General features: G+C 34.4%; 1 protein-coding gene across 11 annotated transcripts in view; it reads right to left on the bottom strand.

Moving 5' to 3' along the window:
- Positions 1 to 23,789, bottom strand: part of XRN1 (5'-3' exoribonuclease 1) — a 43,767-nt gene that overhangs the window by 19,042 nt on the left and 936 nt on the right. For 8 of the 11 annotated variants that reach the window (XR_012650974.1, XM_075031744.1, XM_075031751.1 and 5 more), the window contains exons 2-28: positions 21,299 to 21,531; positions 19,867 to 19,964; positions 19,389 to 19,498; positions 19,189 to 19,299; positions 18,870 to 18,952; positions 16,537 to 16,624; positions 16,251 to 16,419; positions 15,967 to 16,034; positions 14,800 to 14,934; positions 13,352 to 13,415; positions 12,441 to 12,546; positions 11,985 to 12,074; positions 11,671 to 11,827; positions 11,202 to 11,321; positions 10,016 to 10,185; positions 9,049 to 9,169; positions 8,856 to 8,954; positions 7,045 to 7,148; positions 6,396 to 6,527; positions 5,492 to 5,654; positions 4,916 to 5,029; positions 4,346 to 4,444; positions 4,058 to 4,173; positions 3,025 to 3,171; positions 2,569 to 2,658; positions 1,276 to 1,411; positions 497 to 553 (exon numbers count right to left, since the gene is read on the bottom strand). Coding sequence is in view for 10 of the 11 variants with exons in the window: in XM_075031744.1 (XP_074887845.1) it covers positions 497 to 553; positions 1,276 to 1,411; positions 2,569 to 2,658; positions 3,025 to 3,171; positions 4,058 to 4,173; positions 4,346 to 4,444; positions 4,916 to 5,029; positions 5,492 to 5,654; positions 6,396 to 6,527; positions 7,045 to 7,148; positions 8,856 to 8,954; positions 9,049 to 9,169; positions 10,016 to 10,185; positions 11,202 to 11,321; positions 11,671 to 11,827; positions 11,985 to 12,074; positions 12,441 to 12,546; positions 13,352 to 13,415; positions 14,800 to 14,934; positions 15,967 to 16,034; positions 16,251 to 16,419; positions 16,537 to 16,624; positions 18,870 to 18,952; positions 19,189 to 19,299; positions 19,389 to 19,498; positions 19,867 to 19,964; positions 21,299 to 21,531 (3,180 nt within the window). In the remaining variant the exon portion in view is untranslated. Of the gene's footprint in view, positions 1 to 496; positions 554 to 1,275; positions 1,412 to 2,568; positions 2,659 to 3,024; positions 3,172 to 4,057; positions 4,174 to 4,345; positions 4,445 to 4,915; positions 5,030 to 5,491; positions 5,655 to 6,395; positions 6,528 to 7,044; positions 7,149 to 8,855; positions 8,955 to 9,048; positions 9,170 to 10,015; positions 10,186 to 11,201; positions 11,322 to 11,670; positions 11,828 to 11,984; positions 12,075 to 12,440; positions 12,547 to 13,351; positions 13,416 to 14,799; positions 14,935 to 15,966; positions 16,035 to 16,250; positions 16,420 to 16,536; positions 16,625 to 18,869; positions 18,953 to 19,188; positions 19,300 to 19,388; positions 19,499 to 19,866; positions 19,965 to 21,298; positions 21,532 to 22,518; positions 23,529 to 23,789 lie in introns of those variants that run through there. The other 3 variants (XM_075031746.1, XM_075031749.1, XM_075031747.1) reach the window with 2 other exon arrangements.

Raw genomic sequence — 23,789 nt, 5'->3', positions numbered from 1 at the left:
TGCCTGAGAAACAACAGTGCTGTACATGATCCAAGGCAGACCAAGGGGATCAATTTAGACAAAATAAAACCATCAAGTGTAATCTGCCTGTATCAGTAACACTGCTATCTGTGGAATACCAGGCAAGATGAGCAGTTGGTCCTATGCCAAGAACTGAACGAAAAGCAGAACAGGGCAGAAGAGACAAATGGGAAGTACATTGTATTTTGCCTTCATCATACAGCCAATAAGAACTGTAGAAGCATGAAGGACAGAAGGTAGAAAAGAACTTAAAGTCAGTATAATAAATACATCACGGAGTTTGTAGTTAGTAGAAATTCTCTCCTTTTAGACAGACTACCGTTCTCAAATTAATTTTCTAGAAGGCATCATGAAACTTTTTGTTCCATCAATACTGTCATAAAATTCCACTCTCTGAAAGTTGGTAAGCTTAGGTAAAATAAGCATGATCTGGACAACTTAACTTTTTTAAAAAAAAACTTTTCACATCACTTACTCTGTACAGCAAATGGGGTTTCACAGTTACTCGCACCTTCTTGTTGCTCTTTCTCTGCTAAAGGAAAGGAACAGAAAGTCATTACAAACTAGTGTAGGAACCAACACTGGATTTCAGGTACAACAAAACACCTGAAAAGATAACGTAGAATTCTTTTGTTTCTTTTAGATAAAGGTATACAGCTTTCATGAAGTCTTTAGGATGACTATATCCAGTTTTTAAAACATGACTGATTTCTTACCAGAGCTTTTGCATCGTTTGGCTAATTCCTGAATTCACACCAATTTTATTAACATGTCCTTGCAAATAATTTCAAAGAAATCAGCCCATTATTTCACGTGGCTTTGCCTTTAGCTTTTGCTTTTGTAATTTCCTTGGCCCCTTTTTTGATCTGTGGCCTTCAGAAAACAACTTTCTAATTTTCATCAGACCAAACAAACTGCAAGGGAAGAACAGCTGGGATTGCACTTAGAAACGGAACTTCAGATATAAACTGACACCTGTTCCTTTCTGAAATCACCAAAAGGCAGAGTTCAGAGTATGGCTAATGCTGCTGAATAGCCTCAAAGAGTGAGTCAATTAGAAAGATAAATCATGAGCTCTTCTGAATTTCTGGGACAATTCACATTACAAATTCAGATCTTACATTACATTCTATATTCTTTTTCTTTGGAATGGCAAGTAATCTTCAATCATCTTATTCTAATTTAAGAACTTGGAAAATAATGAGCAGCTGCTTTTTGGTTCACCCCTGCTCACAATGTCGTCAAGCTGCATACCTTGCATTTCTCTATTTCTTCTTCGATTTTCTCAACAATGGCTGCATCCAAAATTTGCAAGTCACAAGATGAGCGAGACAAAGCAGACACAGGATGTGCCTTTAACCAGGCAACAATTTCTTGAACTTTCTCAGCTCTAAATAAAAAACAACATGAGTTAAAATATTTAACTGCATAAACTAAGCATTTTACCACATTCCCATTAATCAGTCAAGTATTACGATATAGGCACAATGCTTGCATACATTAATAAAGTAACAGAATTTAAGAGTTCTGTGTAAGTTTACAATAGGGGGTTAAAAAAAAATCTAACTGAATCATGTGATACTGTTTCAAAACTATAACCTGAAGTTTTGTCTCAGAAAAAAAAAAAAATTGTTTGAAAGCAGTCAGTAAATTATGTTTGCATCCAACCAATTAGCCATGTCCAGCTGTGATTTAAGGTTCTGTGACCAGCTGTTTCTCACAACACAGTAAGAAAGAACTTCAGGGCATGCCTCTGGTAAAACAGGGCACAAACCTGAGATTACTATAACAGAAGAGTCCCAAAATGGTATATCCATCTGGTAGGAGTGCTGCGGAATGCAGCATTATGCAGACTTACCAACTCGAGCCCGTGAATAGGGCTTACTAGCTAATAATAAAAGCTTTTTTAATGTTACTATACTGTATCTGGAACCAAGGTTGCTCCTTGTCTCCCATGAAACTGACTGAATGTATACTAAAAATGTGCAAAGTACTCTAAATTCTGTACATGTTACTTTTCAAATTCAAAGTGATCTTAAACAATTAAAATAATTATTGCTTATTTTCCAAAAATTATCTTTTGGTGACTTTGTGACTATTCATAACTATGCTTCCTGAAGGTTATTTTAAAAGCAAAAATTATGAAGTAGCCATCGAAAATTAGATTTCTCATTTATTGGACTTGAGATAAGTCTGATGGAGACTTGGACTCCACAACTAGAATGCACAACATTCTGATAATTTTTTCAGAGTCATCACTGAACAATCATGCTGCTCAAGGAAGAGCAAGGTTTCAGTTATATAGCAGTCACTATACGATCACCACCAGTTCCACAATGTTGTCAGCCTTTACTATACTTATTCTAGACAAAAAAAAAAGAAAAGAAAAGAAAAGAAAAGAAAAGAAAAGAAAAGAAAAGAAAAGAAAAGAAAAGAAAAGAAAAGAAAAGAAAAGAAAGAAAAGAAAAGAAAGAAAAGAAAGAAAAGAAAGAAAAGAAAGAAAAGAAAGAAAAGAAAGAAAAGAAAGAAAAGAGAAACATGGCTTACCCATTCTCATCCTCTCCAGGCCAAATGTCATCTTCATAGAAGATATCTTCCTGGCTATTCTTGGCTATATAATTAAATAGTTCAGGGACCCTAAAAAATTAATAAATGGAAGATAAATTTAGTTTCACATAAGCATAGACCACAAAAAAGCCTGGTCAAAACAAACTTTGATGGGCTTCACAATTTATGGATCCCAGACAGATTATTATTTACTTAATTTAGTGTCATACTATTCATTTATCAAGGGTAAGCTGCTGACAAGATTACTCTATCCCAAAATATGCTTCTCCTTGGAAGGAGGTACTGTTGGAAGGAGAATATTGGAATAAAAGAAATTCCATCAAGCAATCTCCAAAAGCAAACTCATCAGTTCTTAGAAGATCTGTGTACACAGGACAAAATCCAAAGACTGATACAAAGGTGGATAACTCGGATGAAGTTCATATCGGTATTTACCTTTCTAAATACTCAGCAAGTAGTTGTTCCACTGCAGAAGAATACATCCATTCATTTCCAACTTTCTTAGTATAGCCAGGAACTTCTTCATTTTTCTTATTGAACTTCAGGTTTAGCCCCACATTTGCTTTGTGATCTCCATGAGGACTGAAAATAAGAAAAAGTTTATTAACTTGCAGTAATATATATGTGTGTGTGTGTTCATACATTAAAAACCACATAAACGTACATCCTCAGCCTTAAACCACAGAAAAATTCAATTCATTGTATTGTTTACTTGTTAACATCGCAACAGCTGTAGATCTTACAGGACATAAGCTGTGCTACGGTAGCTGTCCACATGCATGCCCATACCTTATTGCAAAGGAGGGTAGGGAATATTTTACACTTCTTCCTTAATTGAGATCTAATCAACCACAATCTACCTGGCATTTACCAAGATGTAGAAGGATGTCCCTGAACAATCAGTGGGGAAACAAATGTACATGTTAAATCACAAGAAGATGCTCGTGCATCAACCACTTCTTTACTGAGCTGTCCTAGGAAACCACAGTTCTGACATTCAGAGAACTATAGGGATTGCCTCCCTTATATATTTTAAGCAGTTTTAGTCTTAATGAGTTCTTAAAAATAATTACAGATACAATTATTATCTGTTTATACTAGCAGTAGCGATAAGCACAATGAAATTAGATCCCAATTCCACCTTTTATTCTCAGTGTGTCAAAGTCAGTTCAAACTCCTGCTTCAATTATGCAAACAGTTAACCAGAAAGGGCAAATTATGTCTTTCTACAATACTAAAGCCAACAGAACAACTCTCAAGTAAACAGAAATTAAAAAGAAGTTTATGATAGGAGAGAAAAACACTGCATATGAATTTAGTTTACAGCAAATATGCTTTAAAGAAAGCTTCACATCACAATACAGTTACACATTTGATAAGAACAGCACTTAAACATAGCAGAAAATCTGTCGAGTTGTATTAGAACTTAGAAGCCTCCCTACAGTCAAATTTCACAAAGAGAACTTACTTTTTCTTTGATCCTCTTCCAATGAAGATACTCCCTGTAAATCTGGAGACAAGATATCCACTTACTCCAAGACGGCTGGCCAAAATATATGCAGGATTGTATTTCACAGAATATTTCTTTAAAACAAATAAACAAACAAATGAAAAAACATTGGCAATTCCTGAAAGATAAGGATTTTTATACAAAGGGCAAATGAATAATATGGAAGCATCCCTTAAAGACATTTACCATTGCAAAATACATTTGACACATTGTTTGAGCTTTTACTAGAAAATCAGAAGCACTTACATGCTGATTCTGTATTAAAGGATCAAGCTGGGGTTCACATGGAATATTGAAAACTACACGAATTCTACCTTCTGTGATCACATCGCGTGAATCTTGAACCTTGGAGAGAAACACAACACATTAAAAGTGTTATTTAAAAACAGCAGTCTTTAGATACTAGACCTCGTAGTCTACTTTATAAAAAATTTTGCTCCAGTAGACACAGAGAAGCTTTGGGATCCATCATCTTGCCTTGACCTGTACAGTGCTTCCTCACAGAGGCAAACAGCATTAAATCAAAGGAATCCGTGACTGAAAATGGTCCAAAATGGCAACTCTACATATTGCAAATTATACCAAATAATTAATAAAAATAATCCTGCATTCAAGCTATGCTACCTTTTTCCTGTTACACCAGCAACAGTGAGAGGGAAAGCAGAACCAACTCCTCCTCCATCTGACTAAACATCTTTGATTTAAAATTTTAGCTAGCAAATGACCACTACTGCCACACAATATATCTAGATTATTTTAGGCTTGCAAATAAAGAAATGTAGGTCGAAAATAAAAATAATAATTATTGCAACTAACTTCTCCCATGCAGCCATAGTAAGGAGATCCCAGCATAAAGGCTGTACTTCCAGGAGGAAACAAGTCATCCAAAGTTCTGATGTTTGAAAAACGACAGTCAAAGGCTTTGATATCCTAAATGAAAAAGACAAAATTGACAATGTTAAATATCATTCAGTTCTAGCAGAATAATTAAAAAGTTCATATAAATAGACACTTATTCTAAAACATTATCCGAGTCTGAAATAATTCATCGAAGGCAAAGAAATTAATGCTGTATTACAAATACTGTTACACAAGCAACTATGCTACCTCATAGAGCACCACTCTGTACTTCATTCAAAGTATCAGTAAAAAGATGACAAAAGCCATTTTTTCAGTAAGATCTCTAAACTGTGCAACAGGGTCCCAAGTTTTGTGACAAAATACTTGCCTAAGCATGTTACATTTTTTTATACAATAAATTACATTAATTTAATATGCTTATTTTTGTCATTCTTTTGTTTTAAAGGAGCATACACTCTTTCCTCCGCGCACCTGCCTGCCCCATAGGAGTAAGGAGCTATGTGCAAGAAGATATTGCACTTGTATATTTACCTTGACAACAGTTTGGTAAACAAAAGGAAGAGCTTGTTTTGACCACTGCTTCTCCAAATAAACTTCTCCATTTTGGTTTAGTTGATATCTATTACCAGTGAGTAACTGAGCATATACAACTATCGATGTTTCATGAATAATTATTCCTTTCCTTCTCTGGTAGCTGAATACAAAGCAGAACATTTATTTTGATTACAATGAACAGAACTGAACCAAGAGAGTGGAATTAAATTCTTGAAATAAAAAAAAAGAATAAAAAAAAATACTCTTAACAAAAGGATTCTAATAGTTTGCTTCCTGTTTTATAAAAAATAACCCAGAATAAACGGCTTAACCAATTGCTTATCCATTGTCACATGGCCATCAGTACATAGCTAAGTGCGTTAAATAAAACACATTTTACCTTTACAGTGGGAAGGATTAGGGGTAATTAAGGCCATTAACTCAAATGACAGATAATAAAATGGCAAGGTACTGTAACTCAGTTGTGTTCCACTAGGCACCCACACTCTAGAACAGCAACAGCTGTATTCAAATTTAACAATGCTAAACTACTGAAGTTGTAACTTGATACTATATGACTCCATTCCATATACTTCCTTCAAATGAAGATTACTAAGACCAGAACAGAAAATTGAATAGGAGAGCAAATACTGAAACTCATTCATTTGAGAATTCTTTCATAACAGCATCTAACTTTAAATACCTAGGGAGTAACTCCATATTTTCTGAAATTTCAACGTAAGCTCATTTATGGTGGTTTTTTTAAATTCCAGCATACTCATTAACCTTTATCATCAAGTATGCAGCAGCTCTTCTCTGCTACTTAGGTCTGTAATAGAGCAACATCACATAGCTAAGCTATAAAATGCAAAGTTACACTTTAATTTTCAAAGTTACTCACTGCTCTGAAATGCCTTGAACTTCTTTTAACCACATGCTTTGTTCCTTATCTCCAACATATGCCACTTTAGTTGGGGGCACTGCATTTCCCATGTAAAGCTTCTGGGTGCCATGTGGTTCTTCCAAATAAAACCTTGAGAATAATTATGACCGGTATGAATTTAAACAAATAAAATTAATTAGACATAATCAACTGTGAGCAAAACTTAAATTAGTTAGAAATTACTTGTTAAGGACATGGAAAACTTGCATCATCGTATTCTCTACCCCTTCCACAACAGGCCACACAGCATATTTTTTTTTATAAAAAATAGCAGTGCATGTGCTGAAAGGAAGACGGTATAGAAATGTTCTCTTTTACATTATTCTGTGTGGATTTCTGTCCATGCATTTTCCCCTCAAAAGTTAAGAATGAGCTCTCCCAAACATCTACATCTATAGCAAAATACTGAAGGGCTAGACTTCTTCAGAGATAACCAAACCTCAGGACAATGTTAAAAAAAGGTTCTTCCACCAAAGCAGCCTTTGATAGACCTGGACTAATTTGCTGTTAGCAAGTACTACAGTAAACCCAAAACTTTTGTACAGCCTAAGAAACTTATTTTGAATAAAACAATAAAGATGACAACTATCTATGAAATGTCTCTTACTTAGTTTCTCCGTCTGACACAGCAACAACTCTGGCTTCTTCAAGGTGTGGCCAGTTAACAAAAACACGCTTTCCAAGTACCGAACTGGCAACATTTTCTACCATCTGAAAAAAAACTATTAGTTACTAATTGTTTAATATATTAAAAGATTTCTGTTAAAATATTTTGAAACTGTTTTTGCAATAAAGACTATTCTAGTTAAAGAACAGGTTTTCTTGCAGAATAAAAATCTCATTTTATCTTATTAAATAATATTTTGATACATGTTACATAATCTCTGATTAGAAATGGAGAATCATATTTCATTTTTTAGGAATAAGTATTGTATTCCAAGTGTGGCTCTTTACAGGTAGCATATAGTAGTTGTAAGACCTGGGTTGATTTACATTTCTGGTATAGGCTTACTATATACTTTATTTGTTAAATCACTTAGAACTCTTTGTGTCTCTGGGACACAATAATCAAACTGACAATTTGAGATTAGTGAAATATTTTGTACCATAGATTTTACTTTTGTGTCTCACTGAAATAAAGAAACAGCACTTATGTCCAGGACTTTGCTAGCATCTGTAATTTTAGTCTCACATTATGTTCTGTTTTTCCAATGAGTTTCTGCTATTTTTAAATACATTATTTTGGCTTATTTAATTCTCTTTGCCACGTATCTTGAATATTCACTCTCCCTATCTCTCTACTGTAAAATCCTGTCTCATTGTTTTCCTCCTCTCTCCTTTCCTGGTTTTATTTATTTATTTATTTATTCATCTCTGAAACTTTTTTCTTTTCCCGGATTTCTTTTGCTATCTGATATTTTGATTACAAAATAGATTTTGCTTTTAAAGGATTTAGAAAAATATTTTCCTTCTTAATGTCTCTGCATCAACTCTTTCCTTTAATTCCTCTGTTAAACAGTCCCATGTAAGTGGAAGGTGTAAGTCAGCTCTGCTGATGAAAAGGGACTGACTAAAAAAGTGTCTATATACTCAGCTATACAAAAGACAAGGGGCACTTGTCTGGAGACTCTGCTTCCTTGCATTTATACCACTTCCAACTATTAATTAGTCAAGAGTGAGTCTCACCAACTCCTTACCTAAGAACATCTGATGGCTACCACAGAGAAATACCAGAAACCCTAAGGAGACTGACATTTAATATTCTGAAGTCAGGACAAATTTAAATCTTTCAGCAGATGCCAAAATTCTAGACTGTTCCCCACACAAATTTAGCATTTTAATCCTAATGCACTTTATTTTTTACTATTGACTCCAAGAGTCAACAAAAGCTTTCAGTGTGAGCTAATACCATTGATGTTTTCAGTGAACGGATTTAGCTGATTTTTTCAAAACATATACTGAAACTACTACCACTTAATTGTCTCAACTTTGGGCTGGGAGCTAAGAACTCCAGAGTTCTGACTCCAGCAATTAATTCTATGGCCTTGAGCATACAGTCATATTTCACCTTCCTTTCTATTAATCAAATTTTAATAACTTACACATAAAGCTCATTTTGAAATCAAGCATTACTAGTTAAATAAAGTTTTTTAAAAAAATCTAAGGATATTCTTTTAAATTAACTGTTCAATATATTTAATTATTCTTTTTTAAGAAATGCTTGGGTTTTGAAATTGTTTTATAAAACTCTTTCAATATTACTCTATAAACGTTTTTCTCCTATAATACACTATTGAGAAGATAAAAATAACCAACATTTCAAATCTGACTTTAACAAAATCAGTCTTTTTATGACAAGTTTTTTTGTCTGGGGTTTTTTTTTTGGTTTTGTTTCTTTGTTAAGAGCTGAATGCTTACCTGTTCTTTAGAGTTCTCATCAGCTATGATTTCTAACATCATGTTCTCTCCATGGCTGCTTTGCTGAAACACCTGTACGCCACTTTTTCTAAGATAGAACTGAGTAAAAACAAAACAGCACACAAAACTTACTTCTCTTACATAGTTATCTATTAAATACAATTTAAAATGTCAGAAGAGATAAATCCTTTACCTTATGTTTAATGTGCTTTAAAGTAGGAAATCCACAAAAATATAATGCACTCTTGTTGATTTTAGTTATCTTATTCTGGGTTATTTCTACGTGCCAAGCATCCAAAGGTATTGTTTTATACCTAAAAAAAAAACAGTTGCACAACATTTGCTCATACAGATTGGCCTACAGCTGTAGAAACTCTCACTACTCATTCAAACACTCATTAATTGACAAACCCTTTGACTTTCCTGTAAGGTGGCAATTAACTTAAGCCACTTGGCATCTGTACAAACGACTACAAAAAACTCATGCTATTGCTGCAAAGAGACTACTCATTAAGAAAAAGACAAAACTTCAAGCCACGGTGTGTCCCAAACTCACTATTTGAATTCATTGTTATTGTCAAATTCTAAACTAGCAATGGTTCCATATGGTATCATTCATCTTCACAACTATTCATTCTTCACTGAGTGTAATCCTGCAACATGCATTTCTCCTCTATTTTGCTTTACGTTTGACTACTATTGAGGTTATGTTTCCATTTAATCTTGAAACCTCCGCCTATGTTAAATAAAGCTGGCCACTTTCAGTGGGAGGAAACTGAAAAACACACTTGTGTTCAACTCTCTGCACTGGATCCAAACGCTTACATTTTTTTACAAATGGTCTGGAATTAGTGTGTTGATAAATTACCACTATTATCAGATATTTGTACCAGTCTTTCATACTCTGTGTCATACAAAGTTTAATAATTCTCTAGGGTGTTCTTGCCAACTTAACATTAGTTCATCTGTTCATCTTACTGCAAAGTAACATTTGAAGAAAAGGGACAAAGACTTTTACCGTGCCATCTACAAGAAGTAATATCTAATCCAACATTTTACATTTTTTGGTGTATATAGTGGCATATACAAGCTTTGGTTAAAATGCTAATAAGTATTCTAACTACTTCTAGTCTACTCTAAAATAGTTATACCAGTGTTACCTCGTATGACATCTTTCTACTGCAGGGAATTTCTCTGGCCATGGTGACATGTACTGGAACTCTGCATCTTTGTCATACCAGTACATTAAGCAAGCACTGTGAGTATTTCTTCGTTTCTCCTCTTCTTTTAGGTACTTATTACAGGATTCCATGGCCTGCAGCAGTCGTTTCTAAATTTTAGAGAAATTAGCGTATGTGAAACTGACAACAAAAATTATCACGGAAACATCTTCATTGGGAAAGCGGATACCCGCACTTTTCTGGTTAATGTATTAATTTTCTAATTGCAGCCTCGCCCTTCTTCATGTCCCAGCTCTCTGATAAAAATAGGACAATTACAATGGAATGGCTTTGGAGAATAAGGATTGCCTTTTTGCAAGTATGTTTCCAAAGACTAGCCATATTTTGCCTTTTACATTTAACATACAAAGAAGTATTAAAAAGATTTTAGATGTTACCATAAAATTCTGCAAATTAACTGTTGAAAAAGTTTCAAAAACTTATGGGTCATTCAAGTAGCAACTATTGCCTTTTGTGAGAAGATTAAGTCCTGTCAACCTTTCACTGGGAACTATGGAAACAATCGATAGGCACAAGCTACCACCTGTATATATCTTGACATCTCATCTGCACTTTTATTTTCATCCACTCTTTGATGTGCTCAAATTTAACCTGATAAAAGATATTACAAAAATGTATATAATACTGTTAACCTATATGCAAAAGGAAAATGTTACTATTTTATTCCTCTCCATTAACGTTTTACTGTTTGATTTGTTATTGAAGCCTTCTACCCATTACTGGTGTTCATGTGAAGAGATGTTCTGTAAAAAGACTGGGTTTTTTTTCAAGTGTTTCTTTTATTTTACCTACAGACATTCTGTATTTTTGTATGTAAATAGGAATAGAATTTTTTTCTCAAAGAAAATAAATATTTGAATAGCTGATGAAAAACATGAACAAACAACAAAAAGTCCACATGCCTTACTTAGGACTTCTACCACTTGAAGCTAACTTTGTGGTAACTTAATCTAGCCTTACTCTCCAGGCAGCAAACATTTATATTTTTCTGTGGTCTTATGAAGTGTTAATTTAAACTTCCATTTAATTGCATGTTTAACTGTTAATTAAATTTAGCAGATTTGTTATGAAGCCTTTATAGACAGCAGATGTTGAAAGAACTTACCTCATCAATAAATGGGATTAATACTACAGCTTCCCATTCTTGCTGTTTTCCATTTAAGTCAGTTTTAAAATCTGGTGGATAATATTCTATAATAGGAGAGTCTTGACTAATCATCAAATGCTAGGAAAATACAACAGAGGAATTAAAAAATATCAGAGACAATTTAGCACTAATTCTAGGAAGAGAGAGAGGAAGGCTGGTATTAAAACCAATATCAAGGCTGAACAGGAATTCAACATTTATCATTTAACTGTCCTAGTCTGAAATTGCTTAGCAAATGTAAAATTTTGTATTTATTACTAACTTTACAATGTACTAAGAACAGTAAGAAGTATTTAACCATACACCTAAAATTCTGAGTTAGAACATAACTAAGAGAACATGCAAAAATATTAAGAAAAGAGTCACTTCAGAATAAAGCAGACAACCAATAAGCGATAGATAAATGCAATTTAATTCTAAATCCCACCTGGTAGCATTTAGGTAGGAGATCTTTGCTAGCTGCTGGAAGTACAGCAAGAAGCTGTTCAAATGGCATGAAAGGTTTTCCCAGTTCAAATTTGATTTTGAGTTCGCTGATGTTATGAATATCTGACAGATAAGGTGCATAATGATAAGGATAAAACCTGCAGAGAAAAAAGCCCTCTTAAGTTACTTGACTTAATTATAGCACAGCAGCGTTCACAGATCAGAAACAAAGAGAACTACATTAAACGTTCACAGCATGTAAGGTGAAACACCGCTTGATCTTCAAGCAATTTCTCATTTGATAATTTTTCTTACCAGCTCCATGATTGAACTCCGTGGTAATAATAATGCAAAATCCATTGTATTGCCTGAACATAACATTCAGCTTGATCAGCCAAGAAGTCACTTAAAAGAAACAGGAAAGATACTTATTATTTTTTGTCATTTTCACTGATATATAAAAATTACTTAGCACCTTGTACACAGGAATGAAGACAGAGCATTTTGGGAACCCAATGAGACCATGGTTTTCTAGATTCATTTAACAGTAACAGATTTTTTCTCTCTGGTCCTCAAATACTTGTTACAGAAAACTTGACTTGCAGCTCTTCTTTCATTAACCAAAAGCATCACCGCTGCAGTATGCTGCTGTGTGTTCTCTGCTTTTGACATGGATGAATATTCTAGACATAGAATTAGACATATGCAAAGACTTATCTTTGGTGTTTAAAGAAAAAAAGCAAAAAAAAGCAAAAAAAAGCATACACTTACTCAGAAACTACTTCTACACCCATTTTAGTCATGTAGTAAGTTCTTTTGTATTGCCTAAATTCAGTTTCAAAGAGATCATCATCTTCTGGTTCATCTTCCAACACAGCTGAAAAAGCAGTCATGGAAAAAAAAAAAAAAAAAAAAAAAAAATTAACATTCACTTCTCTGCTACAATAAGGTTTAAAGACATTCAGTTTTGACTTAATGCCTTAACTTTATTCCTCAATTCACAGTTACAGGTGCTCATACCTTCCTTGCACTGAAAGTAACATGAAACAATCAAACAAAATCTTTACCCAGAGAAAAGCTAGAACTTTGTTTTTTCCTTTAAAGACAGGCAACCCATTTGGTAGCCCAATTACAAGAACAGAGAAGAGAATATAAGCCATCAGAAAATAATTTAAGAAAATGTTAAAATAAATTTTAAAATTTAATCTTTTTCCAGCAACATCATCTTATATCATGGAGTAATATTTATATGTTTTTGACATTAAATTTCAAAACATGAGCAAAAGACATTTCCTACAAGTGGAATGAGTTTAAAAACATAATCAACACAACCAAAAATCCCAAAGCCATATAAAAATCTCTTCATTTGTCCCCACCTGTGTAACAAAATACTTAGGCATACACTTATCAAAACCATAATGTGGTTGAAGATTTGCTCATTCATCCCTTTAATTCATCATGGAAATACTGGTCAGGTAAGAAGCACTTCAAAAGCTTTAGCCCCACTCCCTCTCACTATAAGCCCGCGATGTGCAGTTCCATTCGCCAATAGCTGACTACATAACTCTTTCATTTAGATTAAGATCATCTCTGACATGACATTCTTACAGATCTTCCAAATCTATACACAAATTAACAAGGTTTTGTTGTTATATGTATATGGAAAAATTATTTGTACTTACTTTTAGGGGTCACTTCACCTTCGTTTTTCTCTAAAGCAGCCAAACACATAGAATTTTCCTGAGCCTATTAAATTAATATTTGAGATAAAGTAAAAATACAGAATAATACGCACATACCTCATGCACAACCATATAATCTGCAACTCAAAATGCTATAATCAAGATGTATCAAGATTATTATTATTATTTAGTATAAAGCCCACTACATTTCCTTCTCTTGTAATTGCCTAGGGAAAATTATTTTTTCCATACAGATCAAACAAAGGAGCAGTCTCAAATAAAATCCCAACTACCTTTAAAAAAAATACCTGAATATTTGCTTTCCAAAATACAACTACTTCCAAAACTGCACAGTACACATTTAAGCATTTTTACCTACATCATACAGTGTGCTACAGCACCAGTACGCAGTCAAACTTTTCATCAGTAAATTTTTAAAGTTCAAATTACTTTTGTGGGAAGAAAGTATATAATAAATTCTGTTTGAGAGAGTCAAACAAGCCAAACGTTTACTTCATTCTCACACCACACACCATCTTTTGTGTACAGCATTGAGTAGCTTTCAATAAGCAGAATCATTAAGTTGGCCCTCTTCCCCTGTACCTGAGATATGCAAGCTCCTGACTGTCACTGCCATTCAAAGGATCAGTCAAGATGGCTAGCTAATACTATACAGCTGCTCCAAACTTCTGTGGCAAATAAGAAAACAACCACAAATAAAGCATACCTTATTAAAGGAAGAGCTAACATCTTGCTCTTACAAACCATGAACTGCACTAAAGAACAGGATAACAATATACAGTGACAGATTAAACTTGAAGGAATTTCCTGCTGCTACTCTACACTCTGCTGAAGGCATGTATTGAAGGATAGCCAATGGAGGTGGTGGTAGGGAACATGACAGCAGGGCAGAGTCAAGATACAGAGAAAGGTGCTGTTCCTTATTAATTAGGTACATCTAGAATTGCAAGTTTAATAACCAATCTGAGATAGCTCACACCAATGAAATTGCTATTTATCTATTCATTGTCAAATAGTCAGCCAATACCAAGATATGCATGAATGATCTATCAGTCTATCTGAAGTACATAAAACTTCCAGCAGCCTATGCATTGAGAAGTAAAATTATAAAGCATAGCAAGTTTGACAGTAACTCACCCAGAAGTAAGTTTTGCTGCTGTTGAGGAACAGATAAATTGACATTAAGCATTAAGTTACAGGTTTGCAAGATTTCAAAAATCATGAGAACCTGACCTTGACTTAACGATTTCATCACTCACACCCAGCAATGCATACAGGCAGTTCCTCAAATGTTACATTTAACTATCTTTTCTGATCTCAAAAAATCTCAAAACAGAAGTTTATGCCATTTAATTTGTCTAAGATTAAATTATTGATTTTCAAAGAGTAACATTCTTATTCCAAAACTGCACATATAAACCACTAACCTTTTGTTTCTTTTGTTTATTTTTTCTGGCTTCCTCTGCTGCAATACCAGCTGCCTCATTGAGGTATTTATTGCCTACTTTACTTTCAAACCATTTTAGGTCTACAAAGACTTCACTGAAGTGTTCACGATCAAACTGTGCAGAAAGATTAAAATAAGTTTAGAAATATTTGAGAGATGCCAGATTTAGAGTGCTAAATTAACGTATTTTTAGTACGTGCATTAGATTACATCTAGAGTCTTTTAGTACATAAACATTTTGCCCTAGAGCTACAACTAAACTAATAGATTAATATTAAAAAAAATCTTTTTTCTTAGCAATATATAACATAAACCCAAGGCATATTTTGTTTTCTTTCAGTAAGGCAGCAATGGGTAACAAAAAGAGTTAGATAACTTCCACACTTCACTAACAACTCTAGACATAGCAGACGTATATAGGGCCTAGGTAATACAGTCTTGTGCCACACACCCAACATTTTCATAGTTCTCCCCAAGAATCAGAAGACAAGGCTGAAGCAGGAACAGATGAACTTCCTCTTTCCAAGTTCAGCAGAAGGCTGAGATCTTTCCATTTCTATATGGCCTATACCTTTTCTCATCTCTAGGATGGATTACTGCAGTGGCACTTAACAGGACTGCCTCCTGTATGCCAGTTAGTTCATGAAGAACGGTGATGCCTGCCTCTGAGAGATAATAATGCTTCATTGCTCTTTACCAGTGATCTTCATAAAAAACTTGTAAAAGATACTGCTTTCCAAGATCTTCAGACATAGCTTACCCCACAAGAAACAGACCAGCAGGGGAAGCAAAGAATATTGCTGCCTGCAGCACGCTTTGCCCAGCCAGTACTGCCGCTCATTCTTCAATGAAAACTGAGAACCATGATTCTACTGGTGAACTCTCATTTGACTTGCAGTACTAAAAGTCGCTGGCTAAAGCATAGATCAAATGATTCAATCTTTTTCCTCTTATGTTATGATAATATCAGACAACAACGGATTGGATCCCATCAGTTAAATGATAAATCAGCTGACTGAACCACTTGTAAAACACAGCCATTTAATAGTTCATTAAAACTACAGCATGATGTATTTTAGGGCACTACATTGAGGTTATATTCAACAGACTATACCATTCTATACAGAGCAATTTCGAAGTCACTTACATCTGACAGTCTTGTGAGATATTTCTCAAAGCGTTTTAAATTCAGATGCCCATTTTCATTTATGTAACCTATTGGAAAGATAGAGTATGTTTTTTTAAATTAACTATTTAACAATTTTAGAATTTCAATTTAAATGCCCCATAGATAATAGCATGCAATCTTGCTGGCTGTCTAAAGAAAGTGGAATAAATGCTGAACATTCTAATATGGCTAAAAAGGTCAACAAATATTAATGCAGGAATATTAATGTTTCTACTTTCCACAACTGAACTTAGTGTTCCTACCTCCTAGTTCTGGCAAGATAGCCATGTACGTTCTATAAAGTAGCGGCAGTGCATCATGATTGATGTGTAAATGAGGTAGATGAGGAATAAAATCATTTCCTACAAGGAAACCCATTAAGATCCAATCATCTATTATCCTTTCAATATCATATTCAAAGGAAATCTTGTCCTGGGGGAAAACAAAAGGAAAAAAAGCAAAAAACCACAGGAGTATAATTTTTATTATTGTGTTTGCATAAAAAGACCTCACACATTCTTTTTCAATCACAGCTCCATTAGAACTTACTTTTACTGGTGAAAATTCATAATCAATATATTCTCTCATCAGTGATAAGTGCAGTAAATGAAACGTGGTTTCCTCTGGTGCACATGCTCTGTAAATTATTTAAAACATTAAGTTAATTATTTATAATAAGTCCAAGGTTACCTAAAACCAAGTAACCTTACTAGGATTATATTTTTGCAGAAGAAATAATATATAAACATTCCTTTGAATCTATTTTAGGATTCATCTGGTTTGAGTCTATAAAATTATGCAGCAGAACCTTCTAAACAGAAGATATGCCTGAACTGTACGGAAAATAGCTAGCTTAGAGAAAGCAGGGTAGCTTTGTGGAGTTCCATGTTGCATTAACTATTTCCTAAGAAATTATCCCAGTGTCCAAAAAAGGGACAACCTAACCTAACCACACCAAACCCAATAAATTTTAAGGTATTTTAGAACTACTCTGACTACACACAGAGTACACACATTCATGTCTAAACTGGCTGAGTTACATTTGCAGTCATCTGAAATGCTTCTGGTAAGAAAAGAATACGCTCAATTTGAAAATATGCTCCATATGTATTATCTAGTAGCTTCAACACAGCACCAGAAAACAAACAAACAAACAAACAAAAAACCACAACAACAAACCTACTGTTTGTTTATGGCATAAATTAGTCAACATATATTCTGCCTTCTTTTCCTCTCTTCACTAAAATTACTTAATACCTAAGCCAAGATTAGGTCAAAATCAGTTAATACATACACCAAAAGATTAATGAGCTAAAGACTACTGTATTTTAAATTTGTAAAGGACTATTTCACCTTGTAGATACTGTAACTAGCTAGGACTACCTCCAATGACAAACCAGCATAAACACCTGTGTATTCACACATACACAGCAGATATTGGCCAAAATCCTCTGAGGAAGATGTGTGTGATACACAAGCTTATACGAAGACTACTAAGACGAACTCTGAGCTACACTTGACTGCACAGAACTTCAGACCCAATTCTGTCTCTTTTTAAATGTAATTTTCATATTGGCAAATACAGGTTGATGCTCTTAAGACTCTGGAGACATTTTGCCCCTTATTCTTCATTGCACTGGACTTGAAAATCTTGATAAAACAAATAATTTCTCTCAATCAAGAAACTGCTGACAGATATAGTTTGTAGGTATTTTTAATATTTTCAAATTTCCAACTGTACGTACTCATAAAAGTGACAATATTGACAGAAGACAGTTCCTGAAACTTCCAGAAGTAAATTCTTGTAATGAGAAGTATTATCCAGAAATTACAAAAGGAGCCAAATATGGAACAATGCTTGAGGGGAATTAAAAAAAAAAAAAAAAAAAAAAAAAAAAAAAAGACACCTTGCCTTTTGATTTCATACTTTATTTAATTAATCCCTCAAAAGGTCATCACGCTTTTGTTTTATATTATTTTATTTTTTAAAAAGGGAAAAATGACATTTTTCTTTTGTTAGACTTAAGGTCTTTTAAAAACATTACAATGTTACTTGCCAACACTATCAACAGAATGAGCCAGTGAAAAGTTGACTGTGGAAGACTATGAAAAGAATACTTATTTGTGATGTTTATCATATTGTCCTTAGCAATAAAAACATTTGTATATTAGCAAAAATGATGCATTTATCTAAACATTTTTATGACTTATCACTGTATTATCCAAAATCCTTTTTGTATCAAAAAAGTGTATTTCTCCCTGTCTCTCCTACCTTCTCCCTATATCCACCAAATATATACTTAAGGTCCTTCAAAGAAGGAACCTGGCCACAGTAAATTATAAACTTAATTTTTCTATTACTTCAGAATAGCTCCATGTACATGCACAGTTCTGGAACTAATCACCTTCTTCTGACAATTATAGCCCACAAGTTAGTTCAAATGGTCAAATCCAGAATAAGAGCATCCAGTCAGCCACTTTAAGAGAGTTTATTTTAGCAATTTTCTAGTAATTTACTTACAAGCACAAAATCTCAGAGTTGTAAATATATTTTAAATAGTCAATATCTGCATAAGACAATTATGGAAACAATGTCAGTACAGCCTGGGCTGCTCCATTCATAATATGAAGAAAGCACAACACACCAAAGCTCTAAGGATTTTTTTATCAGCTGTCTTGACAACATAGATTTTCTTGTGTAAACTAATTCAAATGCACAATTTCACAAGTTGATTTCTCTAATTTCATGTACTTTCTAACAAAAAAATACACTAATATTTTGTTAATTTAGTGTGCAATCAATAACACCCCCCCGTTTTAGTGACCCAGTATATTTTAGATTTAATTTCATCATATATAAAATAAAAGTTAAATCAGTTCACCTTTGAGATTTTTTACCACCAAATCTGACTTCTTCTCTTAAGAGCGCAAAGTGTGCCTCATGACTTGTTAATCCCAGCATAATCTATTACAAAGAAATATTAGAAACGTCTTACTTCATGGTTGTTTTTTTTTTAAACTGTTACCCAAGATTCGAGTATAAAGAAATTTTGCTGTTGTTTCATTACAAATTCAAAAGTTTGCAGGAATACAAAATTACATGATTGTTTAATAACCTTTTAGAAACCTATATGCTTAGGAAGACAAAGACATACACACTTTATAAAGTTTTGTTGTCTGTATTATTTTAACTGCACATACCAAGTCAGCATCTAGGCCATAGAGACAGTGTCTTGTGTTTGGATCATGATGGGGCTTTGCTTTTTCTGATCTGATGAACTCCATAATTTTATGCTCACCTTCCCCTGGAGTCTGCACAAAAAACCCCAAAATTTATCAGTACGTATTTTTCTATAACATAAAAATTTATTTAAAATAAAATTTTAATAAAATACAATGACCTCATGGCCTGATAAGTAGACTGTTACTCCTTGCCAGGATTTGTCTGTGGAAATCTTCATATTTACAAAATATTTAAGATGCTCATGCAGTCTGGCCATGAATTCAGTTCCTGAAAACAGAACTCTAAGTTAAAACACAAAGCTTTTCACTAGTCCTTCAAAATTGCATTTACATATCAAAAGTATCAATGAAAAAACCCAACAAGTAAAAATTTTGCAAGAGATGAAGGGGACAGCTAGGTTTTTTCCCCAAGAGGTTTCATTTTTTCCATAGCAATCTAAAAAATGTTTAGAAAGAGACAGTATTCCAACTCTACTAAAAGTTATTGAAACTTGTGTTCCCAACTTACTTGACCCTTTATTGATTCTGTCCTCTAATTTAAAAAAAATGCCTTAGGATAGGAAAATAGTGCCAAAATATAGATAAAAAACCATAAATCTAAACACCTAAATTTAAATAATTAACATATTACCTTACCTGGTGTAATACAGTTGGAGTCAAATCTGGCTTCTGTAGGGAGAATTTCTCCCTTTTCTAATGCCTTTTTTATTTTGTCCTCTGCCTCTTTTGCTGATCTAGAACAAAACAGGGTTGGAGAGAGTAAGTAGACAAAGAATCACCTTATTCAAACATTAATATCCTAAGTATAGCTTTACTGACAAAATACACAGTTGATTTTTTGAAGAGTGTTTGAAGGGGGGTGGGTGACAGACAGACAGACATTTAACTCCTTAATAGTCTGAACTTGTTTCTGATACAATAGGAAGGCTTAAAAATAGCGCTTTTTTTCCCCCTCCAGTAATGATGATAATCTGTCATTACTCAGATACAGTTAATATTTAGAGTACCAAGATGATCCTTCAATGGCTGATCACAATGAAAGCAAATTAATGTTGAAACGGTAGGAATACTCAGATTCTAAACATCTGAAAATGCTGTCCCAGAACAATAATGTTAATGTAGTTAAACAAAGCCACAAGTTTGGAATACCACTGGGGTAGGAGGAGTGAACTAACAATTTATCATCACTAATAATGGAGAAACGAACAAAAAATATCACCCTACCCTTTCCTGGCAAAGGATAACCACTTTTGAAGCAGAAAATGTCTTAGATTTTTTTCCTTCTCTCAATTCTACAACAACTTTCTGTTTAGAACTCTTTCTTAATCTCTTCTTTGTCACAACCTCCTTTTTTCCTAAAAAAAACCCCACCCACAGAAAACCAAAAACCAAAACCAGAAAAAAACCCAGTAGCTTGAAAATATTTTCTCCTGTCCCTTTCCCCCAGTTTGTTTCTGTTGCATTTCACTCACCACCCCTGTGCTGTCTAACCACTGGCTTGCTTTCCCTACAGCAGTCGTCAAAGAGTATTCCATGTCTCCCAAAACATTAACATAATTCTTAACACTATGAAATCTACTTGCAGCTCTGTATTTGAGCTAGGTTGCTAACCGGTATCAACAGGAAATCAGAGTTTCATTAGAAACTTCATTTCTTCTATGACTGTCAAAGAACATTCCATTATAGTTACCAAAACAGTGTATCTAGAATTAGCATTCACAAATACCAAAGACTCTCACAGGTTATGAAGCTGTTGGAGAGATCTGTAAGAGCTCCACTGCAGATTTATTTCACAGAAAATTTCATAGGAAAAAAGCCCCGCTCCCTGCTCCCACGTCCCACATACACCAAGAAAAGTCTAAGTAACAAGCAAACTTTCCTCTTTTGAACCCTGATTTCAAGTGTTAACATTTTACAGGTAGTTACCCTCATTTAACTATAAATTAAAGCTTCTGTCAAAGGCACAACCACTCACAATATATTTTACTTTTCATGGCATATACTTAAGTAAATGTTTTTTTTAAAGTGTTTACTATCCTAAAGACAGAACAAGAACAAATACTCTCACCTAAAACGTCTCCCACGCTGCTGATTCATTTTTGCTCTTGGAGCTACTCCATCAACTGCCATGAAGAAAACCTTCCTTGGTTTAATAATGCGAAACAGCACTTCCAAATAGTGAAAAATATCAGCAAAAATCTTATCTTCTGAGATTCTGAAGTGAACATCGTCATCATTTGGATGTGAACACTGATGTATAATGCCATTCATGTCCAGATATAAGTTGTCAAATTCTGGAATCTACAAAAGCCACAGTTAGTACCCATTTGGTGACAGCTGAAGCAAGGCATGGCTGAGAAAAGGAACTGAGGTGCGAAGACCTTCCTGGAACCTACTGCACACCAACAGGCTAAGAGTATCTTGACTGGTTACAGGTTTGTCGGCACTTACAATCCATTATTATGATTTCCCAGTGAAGAAAGTTAGCTGAACAGATTCCTATCCTATCCTGACTGTTTCTGGTACCTCAGGACTTCTGTTCCCTGTGCTCAGCCAATCTTCTACATTGTGTAAGGAAAAAGCAAATAAAAGTCACACTTAATCACACTTCTCAAGAAGAGATTTTTTTTTTTTCCTAACCCCACACATTTCACTGATTCAATCTTGCCTAGCTGCACTATAAACAAAAACTACAAAACTGAGTATGCAGTTTCCAACAGTATTTCAAAAGCAAAGTTAGCTTAAGAAGTTTTAAGGCTCTCCCCCTGTTAACCAACTCCTACCATGACCACTGCATGCTGCCTCTTTAGCTATGCTAAGAGCCACCTGTGAGTCTAGAGCATGGCAATTACCACCAAAAGCAGCAGAATTATCAATGATAACATCAATTTCTTTCTGATGATTTCCAAACATGGTTTTTTTCTGTCTAGTTCTCTGTTCTAAGAGCCTGATCTGTAGTAGTCCACCTTCCTTTTAAAGGAAAAACCCCTCTGCCGAATGTACACAAGCAACATATATAGCACAAACACTATTAAAGGTATGAAGGAAAGGGACCATTATCTACCTTTACGGTAACAAAACCCACCAAAGATACACATGAGCAATTCGCAATAAACAAATCTATTCTTTAATCCACCAGTGTGACTGCTCATAAAAATCCTCCTGTCGTTACAACTGGAAAAAGGCACTGCTAACTTTTCTTGATTTTCTGTAGTATTGCTGCTGACTTATCTTTACATAATTTTGAAAGGACTTGTATTTATCACCCAAATGCAAGAGAAACATAACTGTTTTAGAAGGAGGAATGACGAAGAGAAGAAACAAGAGGCTGGATCGGGAAGGATCTCCCATCACCTGCGACAACTAGTCTTCTGTTGTGCACAATGATCTTCAGTACAGTTAAATTCAGTAACCAAACTGCTCTCAACATGCTCAAACATCATCCACGCAGGCACCACTTTCAGATACGAAGAGAGTGGGGTACCGCACAGGCAGCATTCTAAAGAGACGAAGACTAAAGCTTTTACATGGAAGCAACATATATATGGAAAACAGATGACCTTTTAAGAAGCATAGATATTATATTATTTAAAAATAATGATGTGTTTTACATAGGAATTGCCTTTTATTCTGGGTAGTTTTTTCTGTAATACCAAACGAAAAACTAATCTAGATGCTAGTCCGTGTCAGTGTGTATATTCAAGCAGCTTGGCAGAGAAAAGGAAGAATGGAGATACATGGCTACTGTTGAAGCTTAATACCACAGAAAACAATCTAGACATTTTCTTTTCTCTTTTACACAAATATTCCATATAAGCTAACAACATCATCTAGTCTTTAGACAGACTAACTAGAAAATGACATTAGCATACTTAAGGTTGAGTTGTGCTTTCTGTTTATCTTAAGAGCTCTAACAGTCTCTTTCAGAAAGCATCATGGGTACCACCCCCCCACTGCTATCCCCCTGGTTACAGCAGACACATGCTGACTCCTCAGCTTGCCACAGTTCTTCAGCAGAAGTTTAAAGCTGCCGCCAGTTTCCGTGAGCAGCCCAGGCTTTTAACAAAACAGCTGAAAAGCCAGCATACACTGCTGCTGCTTGCTACACAGACAATGTAAGACAGCGTAGTGAAATCCAACAAATCATAAGCAAACACCTAACCTTTGAAAACTGCTTTGAAACTAGAAAAGCCAAACAACCACTTGAGCGGGGCATCTTAGATACGTTGATACAACAGCTATTTAATCTTTTAAAATGCTATCTGTTTAGGAAAAATGTATTCACTCAAACACGCCTTCAGTCCTCACCCAACTAATCTCAGAACATCCTTATTCAGATCATAAAACAACATCCATAACGCCAGTAGAAAGTGATAATGAAAAGTTAAGAGCTTGCGTCTGAACAGGTACCAAACGTGATTTCCCTGAAAACAAGACTTTTTTACCTGACTGTTAAAAGTATTATTTGCGGCTTTCCTTTTCCAGACTTTAACATACTTCTCGGTTTTGCAAATAACACAAACCATCTGACGCGTGTGACAACAAGGAAACGCAGCAGA

Source organism: Buteo buteo, chromosome 7 (assembly GCF_964188355.1).
Source record: "Buteo buteo chromosome 7, bButBut1.hap1.1, whole genome shotgun sequence".
Lineage (NCBI taxonomy): Eukaryota > Metazoa > Chordata > Aves > Accipitriformes > Accipitridae > Buteo > Buteo buteo.
This window is presented reverse-complemented; position numbering and strand designations above follow the sequence as displayed.